A 24,060-nucleotide genomic window follows, 5' to 3' on the forward strand; every position below is an offset into this window, starting at 1 on the left:
AAATCGGGTCATTTTCAGAATTCCCGGGATATTTCAATGACCCGGCGGGTGTCCCGGGTGATCCCTCAAAATTGTGAAAATCTCAGGTCACACCCGCTGAATACGGGTCAGTTGACAGGTATGGTAAAACTGGTCATTGCCTCCAAATCCTTCAAGAATTCAGTGAATTCACTGATGTTATACCTATATAAAATATTCACTGAAATATTTGACCTCTCATTGGCGTAAATAAACATTTTTTTACTGACAAAATTAAGTCAACTTCAAAACAAATATCAACATTTAAAATTTTACTAAGCTATTAATCTTAATGTGAACAAGATTTAAAAGTGGCAAAAAGAATACTGTTAATTCATTTATTTTCATAGGTACAATTTTTTTCTGATTATAAAGGAAAACTTGCAATTTTTTAGATATTTAATTTCATTGCTCTGGGGAAGTCTGCATAGAAGCCTGTGGGAAATATTTCATTTGTTGAACAAGATTTTGTGGTTCCCCTGTACCCACGAAATCCACGAAAATTGGTATTCAAATTATGATAATGAATCCACAGTAATGTGGTCAATTCATACTCATACCTGATAAAAGTAAGGATTTGGTTCTGATTCTCCAACTCCATTAAAATTCTGCACATCAATCAACTGGAAGTCATGTACAAATCCTGCATTAGTTAATCGGTATTCCTGATTCACCATAACATGGGGGAGATTTCCTAACTTCTTATATCTCCAGTTATATAGGTTAGCAATGCTACAATATCAAAAAGAATTCATCCTACAGTTTCTCTAAATAATATGTGTGAAGATGACTGTAACTATAATTTGTCAATGCTTTTAGTCAAATAACCACAGTTTCTCTTAACTTAATGTGCATACATTTAATTGCTTTCCATTATTTTATGTAAGGAGCTTTTACATGTGACTAAACAGTACGGGTTTTGCTCATAGTTGAAGGCTGTACAGTGACCATAGTTGCTTACACCGATATCATTTTGGTGGATAGTGAGTGGTCTCATTGATAATCATACCACATTTTATTTTTACATACACAGTATAGATTTTTGAATTCATTTCAAAACTTCACAAACACTATCTTCTTGTAATTTTTTTTTATACCAGATAGACATGTTTCTTTTTTAAAAAGATTTTCCTCATAGGAATATTGCATTTGACAAAATTAATACAATTAAAGCATACTTTGGTCAAGTTTTCCCCATTTAAATTATAAGTACATGACTAGTTAAAAAGAACTGTTCCTTTTTTCAATTACCTTCCCCTAGCTCTGCCCTGAGCATCCAGTTCTACCGTAGGTACACCCAGTCTGACAAGTCTTGTAAACAGTGACTGCTCCATATTAGAAAACTTTTGGAATGCCATGTTTTTAATGACAGGAGGCAATTGGTGGTGATCTCCAATCATAATCCATCTCTTTAATCTATTGATGTTGTCTTCAGGATTCTAAAAGATATATCATGTGGAATATAAGTATGCAGTTCTGTTATAAATAATATCATCTATTTTGATGAAAAAAACCCATAGTGTTATATTCTCATTAACAGTAAGACTGTATTATAATTTCCATAAAGGCTAAATCTTGAGCAAATGTTGAAAAGTAGTTTATTTTTCACTGAGATTTAATTTCGCAATTTCAAGGTTCAAACCTATTCATGAGGTCCATGTTGTGTGTTTTTTTTCCACCCACTATGAATCCGTTACAGCTTAGATTATGCAAGGGAAATTTTTATCTCCCTCTCTCTCTCTCTCTTAAGTTACTACTCTTACCTGTAACAAAAGTGGAATGAAAGTTTCTATCTCTAAAATCTGAGCAGCCTCCTCCATTAATATGTTGTCAAACTGTAACAAAAAAGATTTGACATTTAAATTTGTATCTCTTAAGGTGGTACCTAACACTACAGGGAGATAACTCTGTAAAGTCAGCTTAACGTTTTAATTACGTTGTGTTGTAAAAGGAATATTAAGGTTCTCAATGATCAAAATTGGTGTTTGTCAAATTGCTATATAACCAGTGTAATTTTTCTGACAAAACGGTTGGTTCAAAATTTTTAAAACTTTAAATATTTTTGTTAAAGTGTTTAAGTAAATACTTTGACAAAATTTTATGAAAATTAAACGAGCCAAATTAATTTTAGTGAAAGTGTTAGGTACCACCTTAAAGGTATTACTACTAAAGCTCGTGCATGTCTTTAGATTTGCTCTTAAACGAGGAATATGTATCCATAATGTACCTTGTCCTGCTAAAAACTATCACTATGTTCCTTGATGGACAAAATCTTGGTTACACTTTTAAGATATATGCCATATTAGTGGTAAAAACCCTAATATGGCATATATCTTAAAAGTTCCCAGCATAAGAGCATGTGAGTTCATTATGTTCAATAGTTTAGAAGAAAATGTGACTACAATATTGGTTGGAGGATACAACAGACAGATGGATGGACACATGGATTGCAATATTGACCACACTTTTTTAAAATAAGTATAATACAGATCAAATCTATTCAATTTTATATATAAAACTGAAGATGATTATATTACAAATAAGAGCTTTATTTGTACAAATTTGGAAATTATCCCTTTTTCATTTAAATGCATAAATGAACATAAACATATTTTCAAAACTGTCTGCTATTTTTCTCAATTTATACATTTTTTTCATCTAAATTATATAAATTAGGTTGATTTTTTGATGAACCGACATAAATTAAATTTTAATTTTAATTTTATTAATCTTACCTTAAAGCCTGCTGCTACTAGATCTCTTCTCTTCAGAGCAGCATGTGTACATGTCATAGCAATGATCTTAGCTTCCTTTATAAGGAGATACTCAGCTCGGTCTGTTCCACTTCTAAGTAACTCAAAAGCTCTAAATTCCTGAAACAGTGATAGAAGCTTTTAATGGAAACATTTGCTTCTTATAGAATGACCATATAGTATTTAGAACCCTACTAAATACAGAGAATGTTGTTTTTACTAAATTACAAATAATATATATATATTCATACGGTAATATAGGGTTATTGCATGTTAGTGCAATATATGTTCTACAAGTGACAATATTCCCCATTATTCATGCAATAACCCTTTGATTGTATAGCAATATAATACTGAACATTCAGATATTATTGCGTGCATTTATTATTGCGATTTTGTCATTTGAGACTTAAATGCGATTTTAATTTTTATGATTTTAAGAAAAATCCTGTAAAATCCATATAAAATATTTCAAAATGCGAGTTTAAATTATTGCGTTTACAACTCATTCGCATTTTTCGCAATAATAAAAACCTCGCAATAATTTCTGAATTTACAGTATTTGAAAGTAAAATTTGGTTTAAACTAAGATTTTGTCGTTGATGATGTCATGAATTTTGGCGATTTAATGCACTAGTGCAATATTAGAATTTATTGCATGCTTACTTTTGGTTACTTTCTGTGGGAAATATTATATTGCTATACATTTATTACAATAAACAAATTCTTTTTTAAAATGTAAAGTAAAAACAAATGCAAAGAAATTAATGAACTTTTACTTTTTGTCTGAGTACTTCACAACATGCTGGTCATAAAAATCATTGACCTATATATAGCAATACAATATTATTCTTTCTTAATGAAAAGACCTGAATCTCACAGGCTCCCATACACAACAAATTTAATATGGGATATGTTTAAAATTCTCCCTGCCCCAAAATTGTCCCTTATTGCTGAATTTTTCTGATTAACAAACTCATTTATTGTTTTAGTGAGTGGAAATTATAGTACAATTTTGAACTAAAAATGAAGGCACTTTCCCAGTAATAAGAATGAGTATGGAATATTTTTTTTAAGTCCACCTCTCTAAAATTAGTGACAACAATATTAAAAGGGTATAAATCTATTTTTCACTTTCAGGACATCTCTACTGTTATAACTAACCATAATAAAAGTCTTAAAACTTCACCTGCTTACCCCTGTTAAAAAGTTTAGAACAAAAAGAAACATGAATAGAATTGATGGCCTTATACAACAAAACCTACCTCTAGCTGTGTGAATATCTTTTTGATATGTCTGAAGCATCCTTCAGCTATATCTATATCTTCTGCATAGGTGGTCCCTTTAAATAATGGCTGTGGTGCATTCTCAAAGAATTTATTAAAGGGAAACAACTCCTTTATCTTCTGTAACTTATCACATTCCTACAAAGAACAATTAGTAAACATAACTTTAGTATTAGATATGACACAATAATTCACCGTTTCGGAATCTAATGCATTCTGGGTAATATTTTTAAAAGCGTACATTAAAACGTTGTAATTGGTCAAACACTTTCTAAACAATGAAAATTCAACCAATGGTGGAATGTTTTTTTAATTTTGGTGTACAAACAATGATATTAGCCGTAGTCTATTAGATTCTGAAAAGGCGAAATTAGTGTTACTTTGTTAAATTCATATGTCAATAAATGAAATCTTTAAAAGTTGCGTAAAAATGTATGAAAATTGAAGGTATTACTGAAACAATAAATGAAAATTTTAAAATGAGATGAATATACCTTTGACTGTCGTAGTTTACTTAAGTATTCTTCCCATCTGGCTAAAACCTGTAATGAAGAAAATAAGATTTGACTATAATGCTATTATACAGATAACTATTTACACAAAAATTCTTATTATATTTTATATGTCAACATGCAAAAGGAAATTAGTAATTATTTATGACATCCAATAAATACTCATAGTCTAAATAGTTACTGTTTTAGTCCACATAAGAATTAAGCCTAGTGTGGCTAAATCATAAATATGGTCCCGACAAAACATCACAGAACTTTCATATACCTAAATAAATTTAACATAGACAATTTATCACTTACGATTATTTATGTGTAGAAATTATGGTTAATAAACTTCTTTGATGTTTAAATGCTGATTTATTTTCAGAAACTGTTTGATAAACTATTTTTGTCAAATATGCAATTGAGCTGTACCCTGATGCTGATGCATATGGATACCTTTAAATCTAATAAGATAGGGGATCATGGGGTGGGGTAGTCCTGGTGAGGAGGCAAATTTGACACCCTCTTGGTCATCTTTCTTGACCTGGAAGACAGAGGCATGCTAATAGATGCATCTAAATATAGTCTGCATGTAGAATGGAATATTTTTGTTGCAAGTCTTAATTTTACACAATTTACCTACTGAATCTTAGGAGACATTTCAGTTCACTATAGGAAGGGTGACTGATTTAATAAAATATATATGAATTGTTTCCAAAATCTATAGATTAACATTATTGCCAGTCTTGAATATTTATTAGATTCGTTCATTTTATAAATATGGTATATTTTCCCCTACTGCACATTTCTGAAGATTGTCAGAAGGCATGAAAGTGCTAGTGACAATATTTTAACAAACTGTTTTTAATACAGTGCAACTTGTCTAATCCAACACCTGAGTATTCCAACATTCTGCCTAAGTTAAACTGACACATTTTCATGGTCCCAAAATATGCCTATCCTTGCAGAAATAACCTGAGTATTCTGATACCCTGCTTAAAGGGAAACTTCACAAAAAAATCAAAAATTGATATTATGTTCATTCTGTATAAAAATGCTCAAATTCATAGATATTAAAGTTTTATTCCGCTAGATAAGGGATCACCATCGATTTTAAATTTAGAGTATCAATTCTCTGCAATTTTTTTATTTTGATATACATACATATACACTGAAATCTTAAAATGACAACATTTTTTAAATGATTTAATGTTTATACCATAGTCATTTATTGCAAATAATTAACCTGTAATAAAATAAGAAGATGGAGTGTGATTGCCAATAAGATAACAGTCTGATTATTATCCACCAAAGTCCAAATAATGTGGCTGTTGGCAGTTATTAGTCACTTTCTGACCTCAACAATAAACTGGTTCACTGTTTTCAGATACTAAAGGAAAAATAGGAGTTGAGGGTGGGTGGCTTACAAAAAAAGTATAAGAAATATAATAATACAATTATATAAATGAGACTTGACAAAGCACACCAATCTGAAGTTACTGTATTATAACAAAGTCAATGTGAGATTTGAGATATGATTGTGTCTAGGAGACACAAATGATGCACCAGCAGATGTAAAGTTTAATTTCAAATTACATACACACAGTTGAGCTTGGGAACACATAGGTTTATAATTCTTATATCATTTGCATAACTATAAATACTTGATTTGGATTTGTCAATTAGAATTTTTCTCTTGGTTTACACTTCGATAAACCATGTTCCCGAAACTACTTTTGTAATCTATTCATGCGCGATTCACATTCTTGCAGGGATACTGGGATTTTCACCAAGTTGAGATAATAAAACAATTGCATAACAGTTGTTTATATTCTAATGCACATATAACAAAAAAAAAGAAATAAAATAAATAAATGCATTAACTTCGAAAATGTATAAAAATAAAATTTAAATAAAATTCCGGGAAATTTCACGAATGATTTGGCGAATTTACGTCATGGCAAAACACGACGTCATACAATTGAAAACTATCAGACAGAAGATTATTTCCTTACTTGTATGCTTCAAATTCAGATAGTATCTAATTAAAATGAAGTTTATGAGGTAGGTGCTAGTTCATTTTAGATTATGTTGCATTTATCGAACATTTATAAATTTTTAAGAAAGTCAAGATGGCGGCATACTCCTTAGTTACGACATGCTATTGTGCTTCTGATGGTACATATAGTAGCTGTCAAAGTAATAATGTAAATTAATAATCATGTATGTTTGGCTGAAGAATTATAAGGATTAAACACATTTTTTTCTAGAGGTTATTGATGTGTAAACAGGGTCTCTAACTCACAAACTTGACATAAAAGTCCGAAATTATCTACAGCTAAAACAATATACAGGTAATAACCTAATCTACAATTATCTACAGCTAAAACAATATCCATATTCAGTTTGTGAGTTAATCGCCCCAGTTTACACATCAATAACCTCTAGAAAAAATGTGTTTAATCCTATAATGGTTCACTGTAGAAGAACCCCTTATATAAGTAAATACTTAAAACATGACAATGTTCAACTATATCTAAAAAGAGCAAATATTAATAAAAATCAAAACCCTTTTTATGTCGTCCCTTATGCATGTATATACTCCAAAAATGACAAAGTTCCACTTTCTCCATAAAGAGCAAAAATAAATTAAAATAAAAACCCTGACCACATGCACACCTTCAAATATATGTACAAACAGATAGCAAAGTGAAGCTTTCTTAGGATTCAAACTGTAGGAGGAGTTATGCTGAATAACTAGATGGATGGAAGGACAGATGGACAGACAAACAGACAAGGGTAAAATAATATGCCTCCCCAAACTGAAAGAGCATGGAGCATAAAAAACAACATATAAAACTTTTAAATAAATCTATTTTTAAACATAGATTATTTAAAGACATAATATCTTGTATAGGTATAATCAGTCATTTAAATATTTACTGGTTACCTAGATCATGTATAAACATGTCTTAATTAACTTCCTGGTATGACGACATTTTGGTTAAAGACACAGAACAGAAAGTAAATTTAAATGTAAACAGATGAATTGATATTTACTTAAATCAAGAGGTACACAGTAGAAAATACTTTATACTTTAATTTTGGGTATTTGTTTGTACGACTTGTAATGTTAAAATACTCATTGGAGAATATTGTACAGAGTGAATTCCTATAAATTATCTCCCTTTAAATCTAAAGGAACACTCAAACAAAAGATATCTCTTCTAGTAAAATTATTCCCTTATACTTCTACAATAACTCTTGCCCTAAGGCTATACTAAATACAAATAATTCCCTAATACTTCTACAATAACTCTTCTCGTCAGGCTATACTAAATACAACAGTGGATAAACTGAAATATGTCAGGTCTAGAGGGATATTATTTACAACATTTCTTATGAAAACTCTTTTATTGTATATTTTTTCATATCGGTTAAGAATAAGGTTATCTTATTGGAAAAAGAGGGGCCACATGACATTCTTTATTCTTCAATAATAAATACCTCGGTCATTAACAGAACAGAACGGACCAGAAAACCAGTCCTTAACAGACTTTTACATGATAATGACCGGTGGGGCATGGTTTCTCTGTGTAAGTGATGTTCCATAATAAAACGCAATTATAATAGACTTTTTGCCAATTCCCGTAATTAACCCTATTATTAGAGACCTTTATTTTTGTTGCGTTCCTTTATGAGGGACATTTATTTTCATTTACAATGGAGAGCTAGCAGAAAGAGCAAATTTACCTGTGCGTAATATGAGTAATCTATAAGGTTTTTTAATCTTTAATTACATTATTTTGTTGTTTAGCTAAATACTCATTGAGGTCTAAGCGTGACAGGGGATTGCTGATTTTTTGTAAGCGTGACACGTGAAAGTCAAATTATTGTGGTGTGAAAACAGGAATTGAGGTATTGCGGCACCCGGGAATGACAAAAAAATGAGAATTGCTTACGTACATAGTGTGAGCAGGATTCAGGAATCTGACAAAACAGTAAACTGGATCCGGGAGAGGAACCCCCAATGAGACCCCCACTGAAGTGACTTATAGTTATTTAATTAACTGGTCATTATCGTGATATAGGGACAGCGCGTAGGACAGTCCATTTATCACGATAATGACAATTTTTTCAATAACTATTATGTTACTAGATCTCAAACAAGAGTGGATACTTTGAAATGTCATGTGTAGAGAAATAATAACATTCATCAAATTTCCTGCTAAAACTTTTACTGTATGGCAATACTAAAACCAGGGTGGACATTAATGTTTAAGAATGACTCATACTAAAAGTCTTTGAGAATAAGATTTTTCCATAGATATTACAAACAGTTAACATTGACTAATGAACACTTAAAATAAAGTCAAGGTCAACTGAAATTTCTACAATATATAGTAACTCAGAAATGGACTTATGAAAATAAGATGTGGTATGATTCCTTGCCTACGAGACATCTCTCCACCAGATATCTAATGACATAGAAGTTAACAAAACAATAGATCACCTTAAGGCCTTCAACAATGAGCAAATCTAATAACCACATATACAAACATTAAAGCGCTGAAAATCTAGAAAATCTAATGTCATGCAAATGAGGCCGATGTCAGGTGAATCTTGTCAGATGGAAATGTATACTTTGAAATAATTCTTTTGAGCAAATTTAGTAAAATTTTGATTCAAATGGTAATTTAGAGCTTGCCATCTTGTATGGACAACTGCCAATTATTGAATAGTGTGTGTTTACACCTAATTATCAACGGTTTCATTGTATATCTTTATTGCTGTCTATAACTGTCCCATACTCCAATACTCAAAACTTCTTTTATCAAAGGGGCACTATCTGTCAAATTCATGTTCACCAATTTCACTCAGATTTATAACAATGTAAACCTTTATCCAAGCTATTAATCTTAAAATAAACAGTTTACAGGCTGTGATCTGTGAGCTAGCTTAGTTTTTTCCTGACTATTTTAGTTACGACGCCATCTAATTAACTATCTACAGAAATAAACAGATTAAGCAACTCTTGCAAATAGTCTTTTCATGGTCTGTTTAATTTCATATTATAGATTATAGATACTGGTATATGTTTATAAGCGATAGAAACATAAATATAGAAATAAACAGATTAAGCAACTCTTGCAAATAGTCTTTTCATGGTCTGTTTAATTTCATATTATAGATTAAAAATACTGGTATATGTTTATCATTGTTTTTCACCTGTATAAAAATTATTTTTTGTGGATCGAATTAGTCAATCAAATGATGAACCTATGTGCACTTTCAATGTTGGCATTCTTTTCCTTTAAATAACTTAACACTGACAATGCGTTATCCATCTCAAGCTAATAGGTTAAATTGATGCCAACCCCCACCTGATTTTGGCTACTTTTCATGTTTTTCTGATTTCTTATTTCCCACCCATATTTTCACAGACATCTGGGAAGAGTTTATGGACTATGCACTGCATGGTTGAAGTCCTTGCTGTTAGTACAGTTCAGCTGGGGCAGTTCTCAAAAAGTATGTAGGGTCATACAGGCCATCAAAGAATGGTGGTAGCCATCATGCCAACAGGAAGGATTGAGGACGAAGGGGTTGATCAGTTCACATAATAATGATTAATTGATTGGTTGATGTTTAACACACTTTCAAAACTATTGTGCTGTTTTGTCGGTTTTTAATGCTTGAGGAAGCCAGAGTGCCCAGGGAGAACCACTGACCTTGGGTAGAAACACTGATAATCCTATTCAATTGAGATTAGAGTCACACAATATTGAAAATGTGTACCAAAGCTCAAATTTATGTGACAACAAAAATAACTCTAAGGCATATCTTTTAACCGAGTCTCAATATATCAAAGCTTTACCACTTTATTTTTAACAATATGAATTTATATGCTAATGATTCAACATTGCATTTTTATGATAAGAATAGTAAAAAAATTAACAGTTTATTGCAAAAGGATTTAAATGCTATACTCATATGGAGTTCACTGTGCATTGAAGCTAGTTAAATAACTGTTTTTTTATGTTCAGGTCATGGCATCCAGTAAAGCTAGTCAGCCTATCAGACCAGAATGTGATAAACATGGTAAACAGCTCAATTCGTACTGCCCCAGACATTTGATGCCTTGTTGTGATGAGTGTAAGTCCACTAGTCATTCAAAATGTAAGGGGATACAAAATTTAGAAAGTGTCGTGGAGAAAACTAAAATAGAAAAATCAAAGGAATTTGTAGAGAAGGACATATATTCTATCTTATCTTTTTTGGAAACATTAATCAGCAACAAATCCAAAAACATTGAAACTGGAGAAAATCAATGTGGTAGTATAAAAAGGTCAATTAAAGGAATTAGACAGAAAATAAATAAACATTTAGACCACCTTGAGAAGAAGTTATGCCATGAAACAGACATCATCTGGAAGCAGGAAAAATCTAAAACCACTGATTTCATTTCTGAAATTGAAGGAGAAAAGGAAAACTTGAGAGAAATAAAAGAACATTTACAAACAGTCACAATAAACAGTTCTAAACTAGAATCATTTCTTGGTGTACATAAGATTGAACAAAAAGTCCATCAATGTCAACGATATGTTGACGATCTGGAGGATGATGAAAGAGCAAATGAAGTTGAAATTAAAATGAAGCAAAATGATGAAATAGGAAAGATACTGAACAAGTTGGGTTCATTAGAAACGCTAGGAGAAGTCATTGTTACGAAGACAGAAGTAGCAATGAAAAGAGAAGCCAGTGTAAAGAGGAAAGCACAAGTAGAATTAGTAAAACAATCCAACATAAACAACATGACCATGAATATTGAGACAAAGATAAAGATCTACACGGAGAAGTGGATCAGAGACATGATTTGTCTGATGGATGGAAGATTTATAGTAGTGGATGCTGATGATAAAGTTATCCTACTTACTTCTGATGGCAAACTTCAGAAACAATTACCTATACCTGGTGAACCAAGGAGTGTTACACAGATCAATCAGAACACTATTGCCATATCTTATCCTGATGAAAAAGCCATTAAGATCTTCAATATGGAAAATGAAACTGTTACCAAAGTTATCACATTAGACAAAGGATGCTACGGTTTATCATTCTCCAATAAGTCTCTAGCCGTAAGTTTGGGTGATAAACAAATCCGTATGATAGACTTGGAAGGTAATACACTGAAGTCAATACAAGTAGAGAGTAAATCAATCCTGGAGAACCTTGTTTACTGTAATGACAGAGTAATCTATAGTGACTTTGCTGGTAAAGCAGTATACTGTTATGATGAATCAGGTAAACAGATCTGGCAATATACACAGGATTTATCCCGACCAGAAGGACTTTGTATAGATACTTATGGTAACATTATTGTAACAGACTATGGATCTCATAGAGTAATAGTTATATCAAAAGATGGACAGGATAGTAAAGTATTGATTAGTGATGAGGATAGACTGAAATACCCTCAGTGTATTTGTTTTAAACATAATGAGTCTTCAGGTTTTATTTGTGATTTGGGAGGAACATACTTAGCAAAATATAATTTAAAATGAGATAACATAAACACTGATGACTCTTATGATAAAACATCCTGGTGAAAGAAATAAACAATTAAATTAATAAATTGGTCACTAGTGATGATATTAGGTGTGAAGTTTGAGATGAATGGTAGGCAAGTGCATATAATTATATATGTATATACCTTTATTGTGCTGTTACTGTTTATTTAATGTTGATTTCATATCATACATCCTGATATTCCTCAGTGATGATGTTTAGTGTGAAGTTTGAATGTCAGATACATGTAGGGAAGTGTTGTTGGGCTTCTTTTTAATTAATATTCACATCACATGTCCTAATATTTCTAATTGGTGATATATTTTTTCAAGTTTGAACAAAAAATTGGATTTACCTTCATCAGAAGCACTCAAATTTAAATATTTGAAAGCTGAGGATGTATAAGTACACAAAAATGTACTGATACAGTTGAAGAGCCATATGACAAAAAAATACCTAAAAAAAGGGGCCAAATCCATCTAAGGTAACTTTGCGCACAGGGGTTGACACCTTTTTTATGTAATTTCAAAATTTGTAAAAGGACAATTTTAGAAAGGCTTGTTATAAAACATGTTATTTTCATCTAATCAACATGTGGTTCGTTTGATCTCAGTTCTATATTGGTCAAAATTCAATTATGACATCATATTTAATTGCTTTCTTCAGAATTTACTTTGTAAAAAATACAACCTTGCCTGATGACATCACAGAGAAAGAACACATCTTTTTGCAGATCATTTCAAAAGAAAGCATACGTTTGCCTGCTTATTGTTAAAAAAAAACATTAGAGAAACAGATTCCACAACAAAATCTTGTGTAATACCATATTTATTTACTTTTGACAGTTTAATTTTAAATATCTAAAAACCTCAGTGAGCCTCGCGTTTTAAATTTGAAAATTTAACTGTCTCGAGTGAATAAATATTATATCACACTCTATGCAGTGGTTGAATCTATATGAAAACAACATGCTTAATAATTCTTTGCGTCTGAAGCGCTTTTCTGGATTAACCAAAATAAACCACAAAATTCAACTATCTCCAAAAAGACAAATATTGATAACAAAAGTGCACACACTGAAATGTCTCGCCTTCTATACTCATCATTGATATTATGTTGATAGCGCTAAATATAAAGCATTATTACAACGGTCACATAAACTTTACATTAACCTAGACTAAACATTGACCAATGAACGATGAAAATGAGGCCAAGGTCAGATGAACAATGCCAAGCAGACATGTACAGCTAACAATTTTTCCATACAACACATATAGTTGACCTATTGCTTAAAATTTAAGAAAAACAGACAAAAACACAAAAAAACTTAACACTGAGCAATGAAACTTGAAAATGAGGTCAAGGTCAAATGAAACCTGCACAACTGATATTAAAACAACTGATATTGATCGTAAAATATTTCCATACACCAAATATAGTTGACCTATTGCATATAGTATTAGAAAAAATGACCAAAACTAAAAAAAAAAAAACTTTGACCACTGAATCATGAAAATGAGGTCAAGGTCAGATGACACCTGCCAGCTAGACATGTACAACTTACAATCATTCCATAAACCAAATATAGTAGACCTATTGCATAATGTATAAGAAAAACAGACAAAACCATAAAAACTTAACTATAACCACTGAACCATGAAAATGGGGTCAAGGTCAGATGACACCTGCCAGTTGGACATGTACACCTTACAGTCCTTTCATACACAGAATATACTAAACCTATTGCTTATAGTATCTGAGATATGGACTTGACCACCAAAACTTAACCTTGTTCACTGATCCATGAAATGAGGTCCAGGTCAAGTGAAAACTGTCTGAAGGGCATGAAGACCTTGCAAGCTATGCACATACATATAGTTATCCTATTATTTATATTAAGAGAGAATTTCTCATTACAAAATATCTTAACTTTTTTTCAAGTAGTCACTGAACCATGAAAATGAGGTCAAGGACATTGGACATGTGACTGACAGAAACTTTGTAACATGAGGCATTTGTATACAAACTATTTAGCATCCAGGTCTTCTACCTTCTAAAAAATGAAGCTGTTAAGAAGTGAGCTTACGCCGCCGCTGTAGTCACTATCTCTATGTTGAGCTTTCTGCAACAGGCATGACAAAAATCAGACCAACACAAAAATACTTTCGCCTTATTAGCAATGAACCGTGAAAATGAGGTCACGGTAAGAACAAAACCTGTGCAACAGACATATAGATCATAAAATATTTCCATACACCAAATATAGTTGACCTATTGCAATTAGTATTAGAAAAAAAGACCTAAATCTCAAAAACTTAAATTTGACTACTGAACCATGAAAATGAGGTCATTGTCAGATGAGACCTGTCAGCTAGATATGTACACCTTACAATCATTCCATACACCAAATATAGTAGACCTATTGCATAATGTATAAGAAAAACAGACAAAACCACAAAAACTTAACTATAACAACTGAACCATGAAAATGAGGTCAAGGTCAGATGACACCTGCCAGTTGGACATGTACACCTTACAGTCCTTCCATACACAGAATATACTAAACCTATTGCTTATAATATCTGAGATATGGACTTGACCACCAAAACTTAACCTTGTTCACTGATCCATGAAATGAGGTCCAGGTCAAGTGAAAACTGTCTGAAGGGCATGAAGACCTTGCAAGGTATGCACATACATATAGTTATCCTATTATTTATAATAAGAGAAAATTTAACATTACAAAATATCTTAACTTTATTTTCAAGTAGTCACTTAAACATGAAAATGAGGTCAAGGACATTGGACATGTGACTGACAGAAACTTTGTAACATGAGGCATTTGTATACAAAGTATTTAGCATCCAGGTCTTCTACCTTCTAAAAAATGAAGCTGTTAAGAAGTGAGCTTACCCCGCCGCTGTAGATCACTATCTCTATGTCGAGCTTTCTGCAACTAAAGTCACAGGCTTGACAAAAATCAGACCAACACAAAAATACTTTCGCCTTATTAGCAATGAACCGTGAAAATGAGGTCACGTTAAAAACAAAACCTGTGCAACAGACATTTAGATCATAAAATATTTCCATACACCAAATATAGTTGACCTATTGCAATTAGTATTAGAAAAAAAGACCTAAATCTCAAAAACTTAAATTTGACTACTGAACCATGAAAATGAGGTCAAGGTCAGATGAGACCTGTCAGCTAGATATGTACACCTTACAATCATTCCATACACCAAATATTGTAGACCTATTGTATATAGTATAAGAAAAACAGACCAAAACACAAAAACTTAACTATAACCACTGAACCATAAAAATGAGGTTAAGGTCAGATGACACCTACCAGTTGGAAATGTACACCTTACAGTCCTTCCATACACCGAATATACTAGATCTATTAAGAAAGAAGTTAACATTACAAAAATCTTATTTATTTACTTTTATATTCAAGTAGTCACTGAACCATGAAAATGAGGTCAAGGACATTGGAAATGTGACTTACAGAAACTTCGTAACATGAGGCATCTATATACAAAGTATGAAGCATCCAGGTTTTCCACCTTCTAAAATATAAAGCTTTTAAGAAGTTAGCTAACACCGCTGTTGCCTGATCACTATCACTATGTAAAGCTTTATGCAACAAAAGTTGCAGCCTCGACAAAAATCAAAACCCTGATCTCATGCACACCTTCAATTTAGTTACAAACAGCCAAAAGTGAAAACTTCCTTAGATTTAAACTGAAGGAGGAGTTATGCGGAATAACTATATTCTTATAATGGGACACATGAAAGGAGGATATACAGGGGTAAAACAATATGCCTCCCAACTTTCAGTTGTGAGGGCATTAAATTAGGATGTACACCTCTCAGGAGCCAAATATATCTAGAATTAACCTTTTTTCTAGACCTGTTTTTGAGTTTATATGACTTTAAATAAATAGTTGGTGAAGAAAAAATCATATGGTGGTGCACTTCTTTTTTTGCTACGGTCCTTTGGAAGTATCCAATTTTGATGATTTTTCCATTGTTCATCAATTTTTACCTATTTTTGGGCTATAATCATAAAAAAAATAACATTTCTATAAATAAACTTTTTGTCATACTTTCAATAAAGGTGAAGGGGACCAATCTGAATAAATTTTTATATATGTGCCTTGTGCTATTGTCAAAGCAGCAAAACAGACTTCTGTTGAATACAATAAAAGTTTACAGTAGAATTTTGTTTTTTATATTAACAAATACTATGAACATTGCTCATATAAAAAAAATCTGAAACTATATCACATGTTTTCACAAGTTTTTGACATTTCTTGTCTTGTAATGTCATGTCATGATTTCTCATTGTCATATGGGTTTGTTTTTTTTTTTTTTTTTTTTTTTTTTTTTTGGGGGGGGGGGGGGGGGGAGTATGGGTATTTTTTTCTTAGCCAAAAAATTATTTATTTAGTTTTTCAACATGCATGAGCAATATGACACTATAATGTATGGAGGGAATTAGCATTCTAAAGTTTTTTATAGGGCTGTGGTAAGCGTGCGATATTTTATTTACAACTTCTGTTAGTAATCATACCTGATAAAGATAGAAATAGCCAGCTGTTTCACATGTGTGAGACATATCTCCTATCACACTTAAACTAGATTGTAATCTTCCTACTTCTTCTAACAATTCCAATCTCTGAGCAAGGACATAGTTTACTCTTCCATATCTACAAAAAAAATAGATGCAGCTTATGAAATATCAGCAACAATACCATTACTACCTCCCTTATATAAATCAAACTCCAGACTTTTTGTCAATGTGAGGCCGACTTTTCTTTACCTAAAAACTGGTGTTTGGATTGCTGGATGAACATATTGGAATCATTGAAATTCATCATTATTAGTCATAGAAAAGTCCTAAGAAGCCTTAATCTTTTACCTGGCAAAAATATGCCAATAAATATCTAGAGCCTGTGTCACTCACCTTTGTCTATGTGAATATTAAACAATGGAAACAGATGGATTCATGACAAAATTGTGTTTACGTGATGGTGATGTGTTTGTACATCTTACTTTACTGAACATTCTGCTTACAATTATCTCTATCTATAATGAATTTGGCCCAGTAGTTTCAGAGGAAAATGTTAGTAAAAATTTAAATAACTCAATTGACCATTTCCGTAATGATGACTTATTTGTAAATCTGACTTTGCTGAACATTATTGCTGTTTACAGTTTATCTCTATCTATAATAATATTCAAGAAAATAACCAAAAACAGCAAAATTTCCTTAAAACTACCAAATCAGGGGCAGCAACCCAACAACGGGTTGTCAGATTCAAGGCAGATAGATCTTTACCATTATAAACATTTTGACCCCAGTCAGATTTGCTCTAAACGCTTTGGTTTTTGAGTTATAAGCCAAAAACTGCATTTTACCCTATGTTCTATTTTTAGCCATGGCTATAATAATATCCAAAATAATCACCAAAACAGCAAAATTTCCTTAAAATTACCAATTATGGGTAGCAAGCCAACAATCAGTTGTCCAATATTACTTCATTTGAAAATTTCAGGGCAGATAGATCTTAACCTGATAAAATATTTTACTATAGTCAGATTTGCTCTAAATGCTTTGGTTTTTGAGTTATAAGTCAAAAACTGCATTTTACCCCTATGTTCTATTTTTTAGCCATGGTGGCCATCTTGATTGGTTGGCCGGGTCACCGGACACATTTTTTAAACTAGATATCCCAATGATAGTTGTGGCCAAGTTTGATTTGATTTGGCCCTGTAGTTTCAGAGGAGAAGATTTTTGCAAAAGTTAACGACACTGGACGACAGACGGACGACGGAGGAAGGACTATGAATGCAAAGTGATGGAAAAACCTCAATTGGCCCTTCGGGCCAGGTGAACTTAAAAATGGCAGCAATCTTTCATGCACAAGAATGCTTGTAAGCAGCTTTGATCCACATTCACTCTCAATTTTTCCAAAACATATGATCAAGTTACACACAAACTGGCCATGTTTTTTGATGGATCATATTCAAGGATATACTTTATAAATATGATGCTCTATGAATCATTCAAGTCAAGTTTGGTAACATTCTATCCAGTTATTTCAGTTGTGAAAAAAAATAATACTTGGTGAAGAAGACCCATGCCACAAGAAATCAAGTGATGGCAATAGCTTACATTGACCTTTTAGTTCATGAACTCAAAAAATGAAAACATGTTCTTACCTGCTAAAATCTTTTTCTGTTTCTAATGCCTCTTCTCCATGACCAAGACGTAGTAAATGTCTCTCATCAATGTCTAAAGCCATGATCTTCTCAAACAGTTGATTTAAAGCCTAAATAACAAAAATGTATTATATAAGACTCTGATGTCTCAAGAAAACAAGAGGCTCTCAAGAGCCTGAATCGCTCACCTTAATTCTTTTGGTTAAATCTCTCATCAATGATTATTTTGGCTTTTCAATTTATTTAAATGTTCTTTGGATCGTCCTATTTTCTTCAAAAGCCAAAAAAAATAATCATTTTCTTCTATGTTCTATTTTAGCCATAGAAGCTGTTTCTTGACATACAAGGAAATAAAATATAAAATTTATACTAGATACTCTGAAACTCATTTAGCCTAAGTCTGGCTGAAATTGATACAGCAGTTTCAAAGGAGAAGATTTTTTAAAGTAAGTCAACATGATGAACAAATTGTGAAAAAAGTCTTTAAAGGGCAATAACTCCTTAAGGGGTCAACTGACCATTTTCGTCAAATTGACTTATTTGTAGATCTTACTTTGCTGAACATTATTGCTGTTTACAGTTTATCTCTATCTATAATAATATTCAAGATAATAACCAAAAACAGCAAAATTTCCTTAAAATTACCAATTCAGGGGCAGCAACCCAACAACGGGCTGTCTGATTCATCTGAAAATTACATGGCAGATACATCTTGACCTGATTAACAATATTACCCCAAGTCAGATTTGCTCTAAATGCTTTGGTTTTTGAGTTATTAGCCAAAAACTGCATTTGACCCCTATGTTCTATTTTTAGCAATGGCGACCATGTTTGTTGATGGATCAAAACTGCAGATACAATTTACAAACTAGATACCCTAAGGAACATTTAGTTTAAGTTTGGAAGTATTTGGCCCAGTAGTTTCAGAGGAGAAGATTTTTGTAAAAGATTACTAAGATTTACGAAAAATGGTTAAAAATTGACTATAAAGGGCAATAACTCCTAAAGGGGTCAACTGACCATTTTCGTCATGTTGACTTATTTGTAGATCTTACTTTGCTGAACATTATTGCTGTTTACAGTTTATCTCTATCTATAATAATATTCAAGATAATAACCAAAAACAGGAAAATTTCCTTGAAATTACCAATTCAGGGGCAGCAACCCAGCAACGGGTTGTCTGATTCATCTGAAAATTTCAGGGCAGATAGATCTTGACCTGATACACAATATTACACTTTGTCAGATTTGCCCTAAATGCTTTGGTTTTTGAGTTATAAGCCAAAAACTGCATTTGACCCCTATGTTCTATTTTTAGCAATGGCGACCATGTTTGCTAATAGATCAAAACTTCGGATACAATTTATAAACTAGATACCCTAAGGAACATTCAGTTAAAGTTTGCAAGTATTTGGCCTAGTAGTTTCAGAGGAGAAGATTCTTGAAATAGTTTACGACGACAGACTACGGACGCCAAGTGATGGCATAAGTTCACTTGGCCCTTTGGGCCAGGTGAGCTAAAAATGTTGTGCATTTTGGTTAAACATCAGGCGCGGATCCAGGGGGGTTGGGGGGGATAGGGGGTTAGAACACCCCCTTTTTTTTGAACCATCAATGCATTTGAATGGGGACATATAATTGCAACCCCCCCTTTGTCTTGGGTTTGAAACACCCCCCCCCCCCCCCCCCCCCCCTTTTTAAAATGGCGGGATCCGCCCCTGAACATAATAAGTTTTACTCTTACATTTTTTTCTGCCAAAAAGTTGTTTATATAGCTTACCATTGAGTCTTTGTGATAACCAACTGCCTTTTATTAAATATTTATAGAAGGTTGGTACATGTTTTTTCAAATAATTCACCCACATGCATTTGAAGATTTGTATGAAGATTGTATTTGTTATCTGTATAAAACATATGGACAGATGTTAAAATATGAAAACTTCTTTTCAACACAAACCATTTAGACCATGGACTGTAACGTGCACAGAGTCAACTTGAACAAAAATTATAAAATTTTCTGGTTTTATACACTATTAACGTAATATCTGACCTGATTAGAATGTGTAACTATTAATGTTCTCTGATCAGAATAGTTGTGGTATATATTAGATATAATTTGTACAGCGACATCAGTTTTGCCAGTTCCTGGAGGTCCTACAATGATGGTCAGTCCTGGCTGCATACCAGAATAGATAGCTTCTGTCTGAGTTGGCGTAAATGGAACACTATTTCTATAAACAAAACATTCAAAATTTAGGAAGATGATCATAGGATGATTAACATGAGTTGTTATCACATCTACAGCTTATTGCAGACATCATATGAACTGTATTAGACAGCTTTATTAAATTACCAATTTCCTTGACAAAGGAGTAGGTCAGGTAAGGACCGATTTTAGCCTCAAATTTCAGGTTCCTCTGACAAAAGATTATCAAATAAAATACAACTAACATTTCAATATTAAGGATAAACACGAATGCGGCCACTTTCGTTTTACACGAAAACCTTCTAAAATTTTAACTAATTTGCTAGAATTTTGACGATTTCAGTAATTTAGCATGACTTTATGGTGCTAGTGCCCGATAAATGTGCATTATCATGCCAAAAAACAGCCCATATTTATGTAGCAGAAGCATTTTACTGTATAATGAACAACTTAAAGTTTACATTTTTTAACATTTTTGTAAAACTGCTAAATTTTGGGGCCAAAAAGGGGTCTTACTAGACCTACTCCTTTTGTAATCAGCATACATGTATAATTAGGGAAGATAAGTTTATTGTAACTAATTGAGTTTACCCTCTTTAAATAAAGAATTTATTAGTTAACTAAAAATGAACACATGTATTCAAATATATTCTGCTATTGACATTTCAGATTTACATAATCCATCATATGATTATTATTTTGTTGTTGCATCTCAACTTAATGCTGACTAGATCTTCAAGTATAAACATCTATACTTTGAGTAAACAAAAATACAAATTCTGATAAAATGGCCTAATAACTTACTTTTTAGGTAAACAATAAGGATAAGGTCCTCTGTTAGATATGACATAAGGATCTACTATAATATGTCTCTGTGTCTTGGGTTCATCCTCCCCTTCCTTTCTTTTATTACTATCAGACTCTATATCTTTGATAGATAACCTAAAATCAAGAATAAGAAAGAAGGTAATACTTTTTCTATTCATTATTATGTGCATTCAATTAAAACAGGTTTGTAAATTCTCCATGTACATTATTCATTAATCATAAACCATACTGCTTAGCTTCTGATCAGCACTTGAATCACTTAAAAAAAGACTGTGTTTGCTATTATAGTATAAAAAGTAGTAGAAAACATAAAATTTAAACTAGCAACATTGTGTAAGTTTATACAGTTATCCAACTTCTTGTTAAGACCTTTCAGCCAATTTTTGCAATGATTTATATTCACAGTTTTCTAACTTTGTTATCGTTTTATATAACATATTATATGCAGAACAGAATATTTTGTAGCCAAATGGTCAATTTTTATATCAATAATGTTGTGTTTTTTTCACAGACCCATGACAATGTATGTAACCTACCTGAATGGCGGTATATGTTTAGCGACATCATCCGTGGTGACTTCTATAGGGCAGTTAGGAAAACTGGCTCGTAAATGATCCATCGATAAAAAGGTATCATTCCAATTTAAATTTTCTATCTGGTTATGTAATCTGAAACAAATAATATATTTTGTTAATTGTAACTGTGTCTCTAAATTGCAATTTATTTACACTTTTTTGGGGGAAAATACTTATGTTGATGCAAAAATTTTAAATCAATTAGACTATTGGTGCAAAATGAATATATTTTTTAAGATTTAGACAATTTCTAGAATTTGTTTAAAAAGAAAAGTTTATATGATAGATGTGTTCAACAACCATGATAAATTCTTACTTTGAGTAATGAGCTGCATCTGGTTCCCCATAGCCTAGAATAAGATCATGCAACCAGTCAGGTACCACAAAATGTGTATTCATTAGATCTCTTAACGTTTCCAGCACTGCTTTAAAATTGTTCTCTTTAGGCTTTCTTCTCATTATTACATTAAATGTTTCATATGCATCCTGTAATATAAAGGTTTAAATCATTTTTTAAATAATATCTTATAGCCAAAAATGATTTTTGCGCCTGTCCCAAGTCAGGATTCCTCTGACCTTTGTTAGTCTTGTATTATTTTAATTTTAGTTTCTTGTGTACAATTTGGAAATTAGTATGGGGTTCATTATCACTGAACTAGTATATACTTGTTTAGGGGCCAGCTGAAGGACGCCTCCGGGTGCGGGAATTTCTCGCTACATTGAAGACCTGTTGGTGACCTTCTGCTGTTGTTTTTTTCTATGGTCGGGTTGTTGTCTCTTTGACACATTCCCCATTTCCATTCTCAATTTTATTATATAAATTATTTCATGAATGAACATAAAAGTCTCATGCATAAAGGTGTTATTAGTTTGTGTACTTTCTAATATAGAATGTATATGGATATAAAAACACTTTATTAACAGTAATACAAATTTCTGGAAAGTGTTTTGAAATTATATATCTAACTAGTATTATGACAGCTGTTATAAAGTATAGACACAGGTTTTGTTAAAATGATTTGGTTTTATTGAATTGGCTTTTTACTGAGACTCAATTCTAAACTTAATAAAAGCCAATATTAGGGTTAAAGTGACTACTATACCTATGGGTTTTACTAATTGTTGTAGGTTTACCTGTATTGGTTTAAATCCTTGTCCTTTGTTCTTTAATTGACAGTTCAAACCCGATAAATAAAGCAAGAGGCCATAACTTTAAACCATGTCATCAAACCATACATATATCAAAAAACTTCATACTAAAAAAAATTCATAAGATAAAAATATATAAACTGCACTTACCTCTTTACCTTCTGCTGTACCTGCCATGTCTTGTTGGTACTGATTGGGATCTAACCACACCCTAAAAGTTCTTAAGTCACCAGGCAAATCTGGTTTGGGCTCTGGTCCTGATATGGACAAAAATTTTGATAAATCATAATGTTTGCTTTTACATGTAGTGTACGGAATAAAATTTAACTACACAATTTTACTGGGAGGCTAAGAATACATTTATCCTTTTTCATTCAGCTTGTTATATCTTTCAAAACCGGTACCTCCCCTTTACTGCTCATATGCAAACTTTTCTTTACTTTGTTTTGGTGTTTAATTATGAATATTCCTTACTTCCATTTTAGAATATTTCACATGATTAATGTTTTTGCAAATAAGCTGTCACTAATAATCCTTCTGAAATTCCTTACTAGTTAACAGAATAATTTCGTTCTTCTTTATACATTTTATATCATTCACTAAATACATACCTTCCTCTATAACTTTGCCTTCTGCATCCAACATGCCCTCTATTTCACATCCTCTGACATATGTCAGTCCAACTTGTGGTATAAATGGTTCTTTATGGTTATATTTGTGACTCATTGGAACTGTTGGCCGTAGTGTTATAAGGAAAGCTACATCATGTTTCCTTAATCCTAAAAATAATGTTAATTAAAGAGATAAATTTATACTGACAAGTAATAATTCTATGAACATATATTTCCATTTATATGACACTAAAATAAAGTTTTTTTTTCTGAAAGTAGCAACAAAACTTCTGTTTTCAAATGTTTTGTGATGAAGCAATGTTTTATTTATTATTCAGAACTT

General features: G+C 31.9%; 2 protein-coding genes across 2 annotated transcripts in view; one reads left to right on the forward strand and one right to left on the reverse strand.

Moving 5' to 3' along the window:
• Nucleotides 1-24,060, reverse strand: part of LOC134725439 (RNA helicase aquarius-like) — a 52,099-nt gene that overhangs the window by 5,415 nt on the left and 22,624 nt on the right. Inside the window, exons 20-33 of the mRNA XM_063589254.1 lie at nt 23,718-23,885; nt 23,257-23,363; nt 22,274-22,443; nt 21,919-22,050; nt 21,359-21,496; nt 20,399-20,579; nt 18,349-18,458; nt 16,697-16,832; nt 4,552-4,599; nt 4,037-4,195; nt 2,754-2,891; nt 1,782-1,853; nt 1,270-1,457; nt 579-750 (exon numbers count right to left, since the gene is read on the reverse strand). Of these exons, the coding sequence (XP_063445324.1) occupies nt 579-750; nt 1,270-1,457; nt 1,782-1,853; nt 2,754-2,891; nt 4,037-4,195; nt 4,552-4,599; nt 16,697-16,832; nt 18,349-18,458; nt 20,399-20,579; nt 21,359-21,496; nt 21,919-22,050; nt 22,274-22,443; nt 23,257-23,363; nt 23,718-23,885 (1,919 nt within the window). The remainder of the gene's footprint in view (nt 1-578; nt 751-1,269; nt 1,458-1,781; nt 1,854-2,753; nt 2,892-4,036; nt 4,196-4,551; nt 4,600-16,696; nt 16,833-18,348; nt 18,459-20,398; nt 20,580-21,358; nt 21,497-21,918; nt 22,051-22,273; nt 22,444-23,256; nt 23,364-23,717; nt 23,886-24,060) is intronic.
• On the forward strand, nt 7,497-12,223 carry LOC134725441 (uncharacterized). Its single transcript, XM_063589255.1, has 2 exons — nt 7,497-7,623; nt 10,596-12,223. Exon 2 carries the CDS (start codon nt 10,599-10,601, stop codon nt 12,111-12,113), a length of 1,515 nt encoding a protein of 504 aa, XP_063445325.1. The 5' UTR covers nt 7,497-7,623; nt 10,596-10,598; the 3' UTR covers nt 12,114-12,223.

The sequence above is a fragment of the Mytilus trossulus genome, chromosome 7, assembly GCF_036588685.1.
Source record: "Mytilus trossulus isolate FHL-02 chromosome 7, PNRI_Mtr1.1.1.hap1, whole genome shotgun sequence".
In the NCBI taxonomy this organism is placed as follows: Eukaryota; Metazoa; Mollusca; class Bivalvia; order Mytilida; family Mytilidae; genus Mytilus; species Mytilus trossulus.

What these genes read in the sequence shown, in the direction of transcription:
- LOC134725441 (XM_063589255.1), top strand. Translation starts at nt 10,599, where the DNA reads ATGGCATCCAGTAAAGCTAGTCAGCCTATCAGACCAGAATGTGATAAA.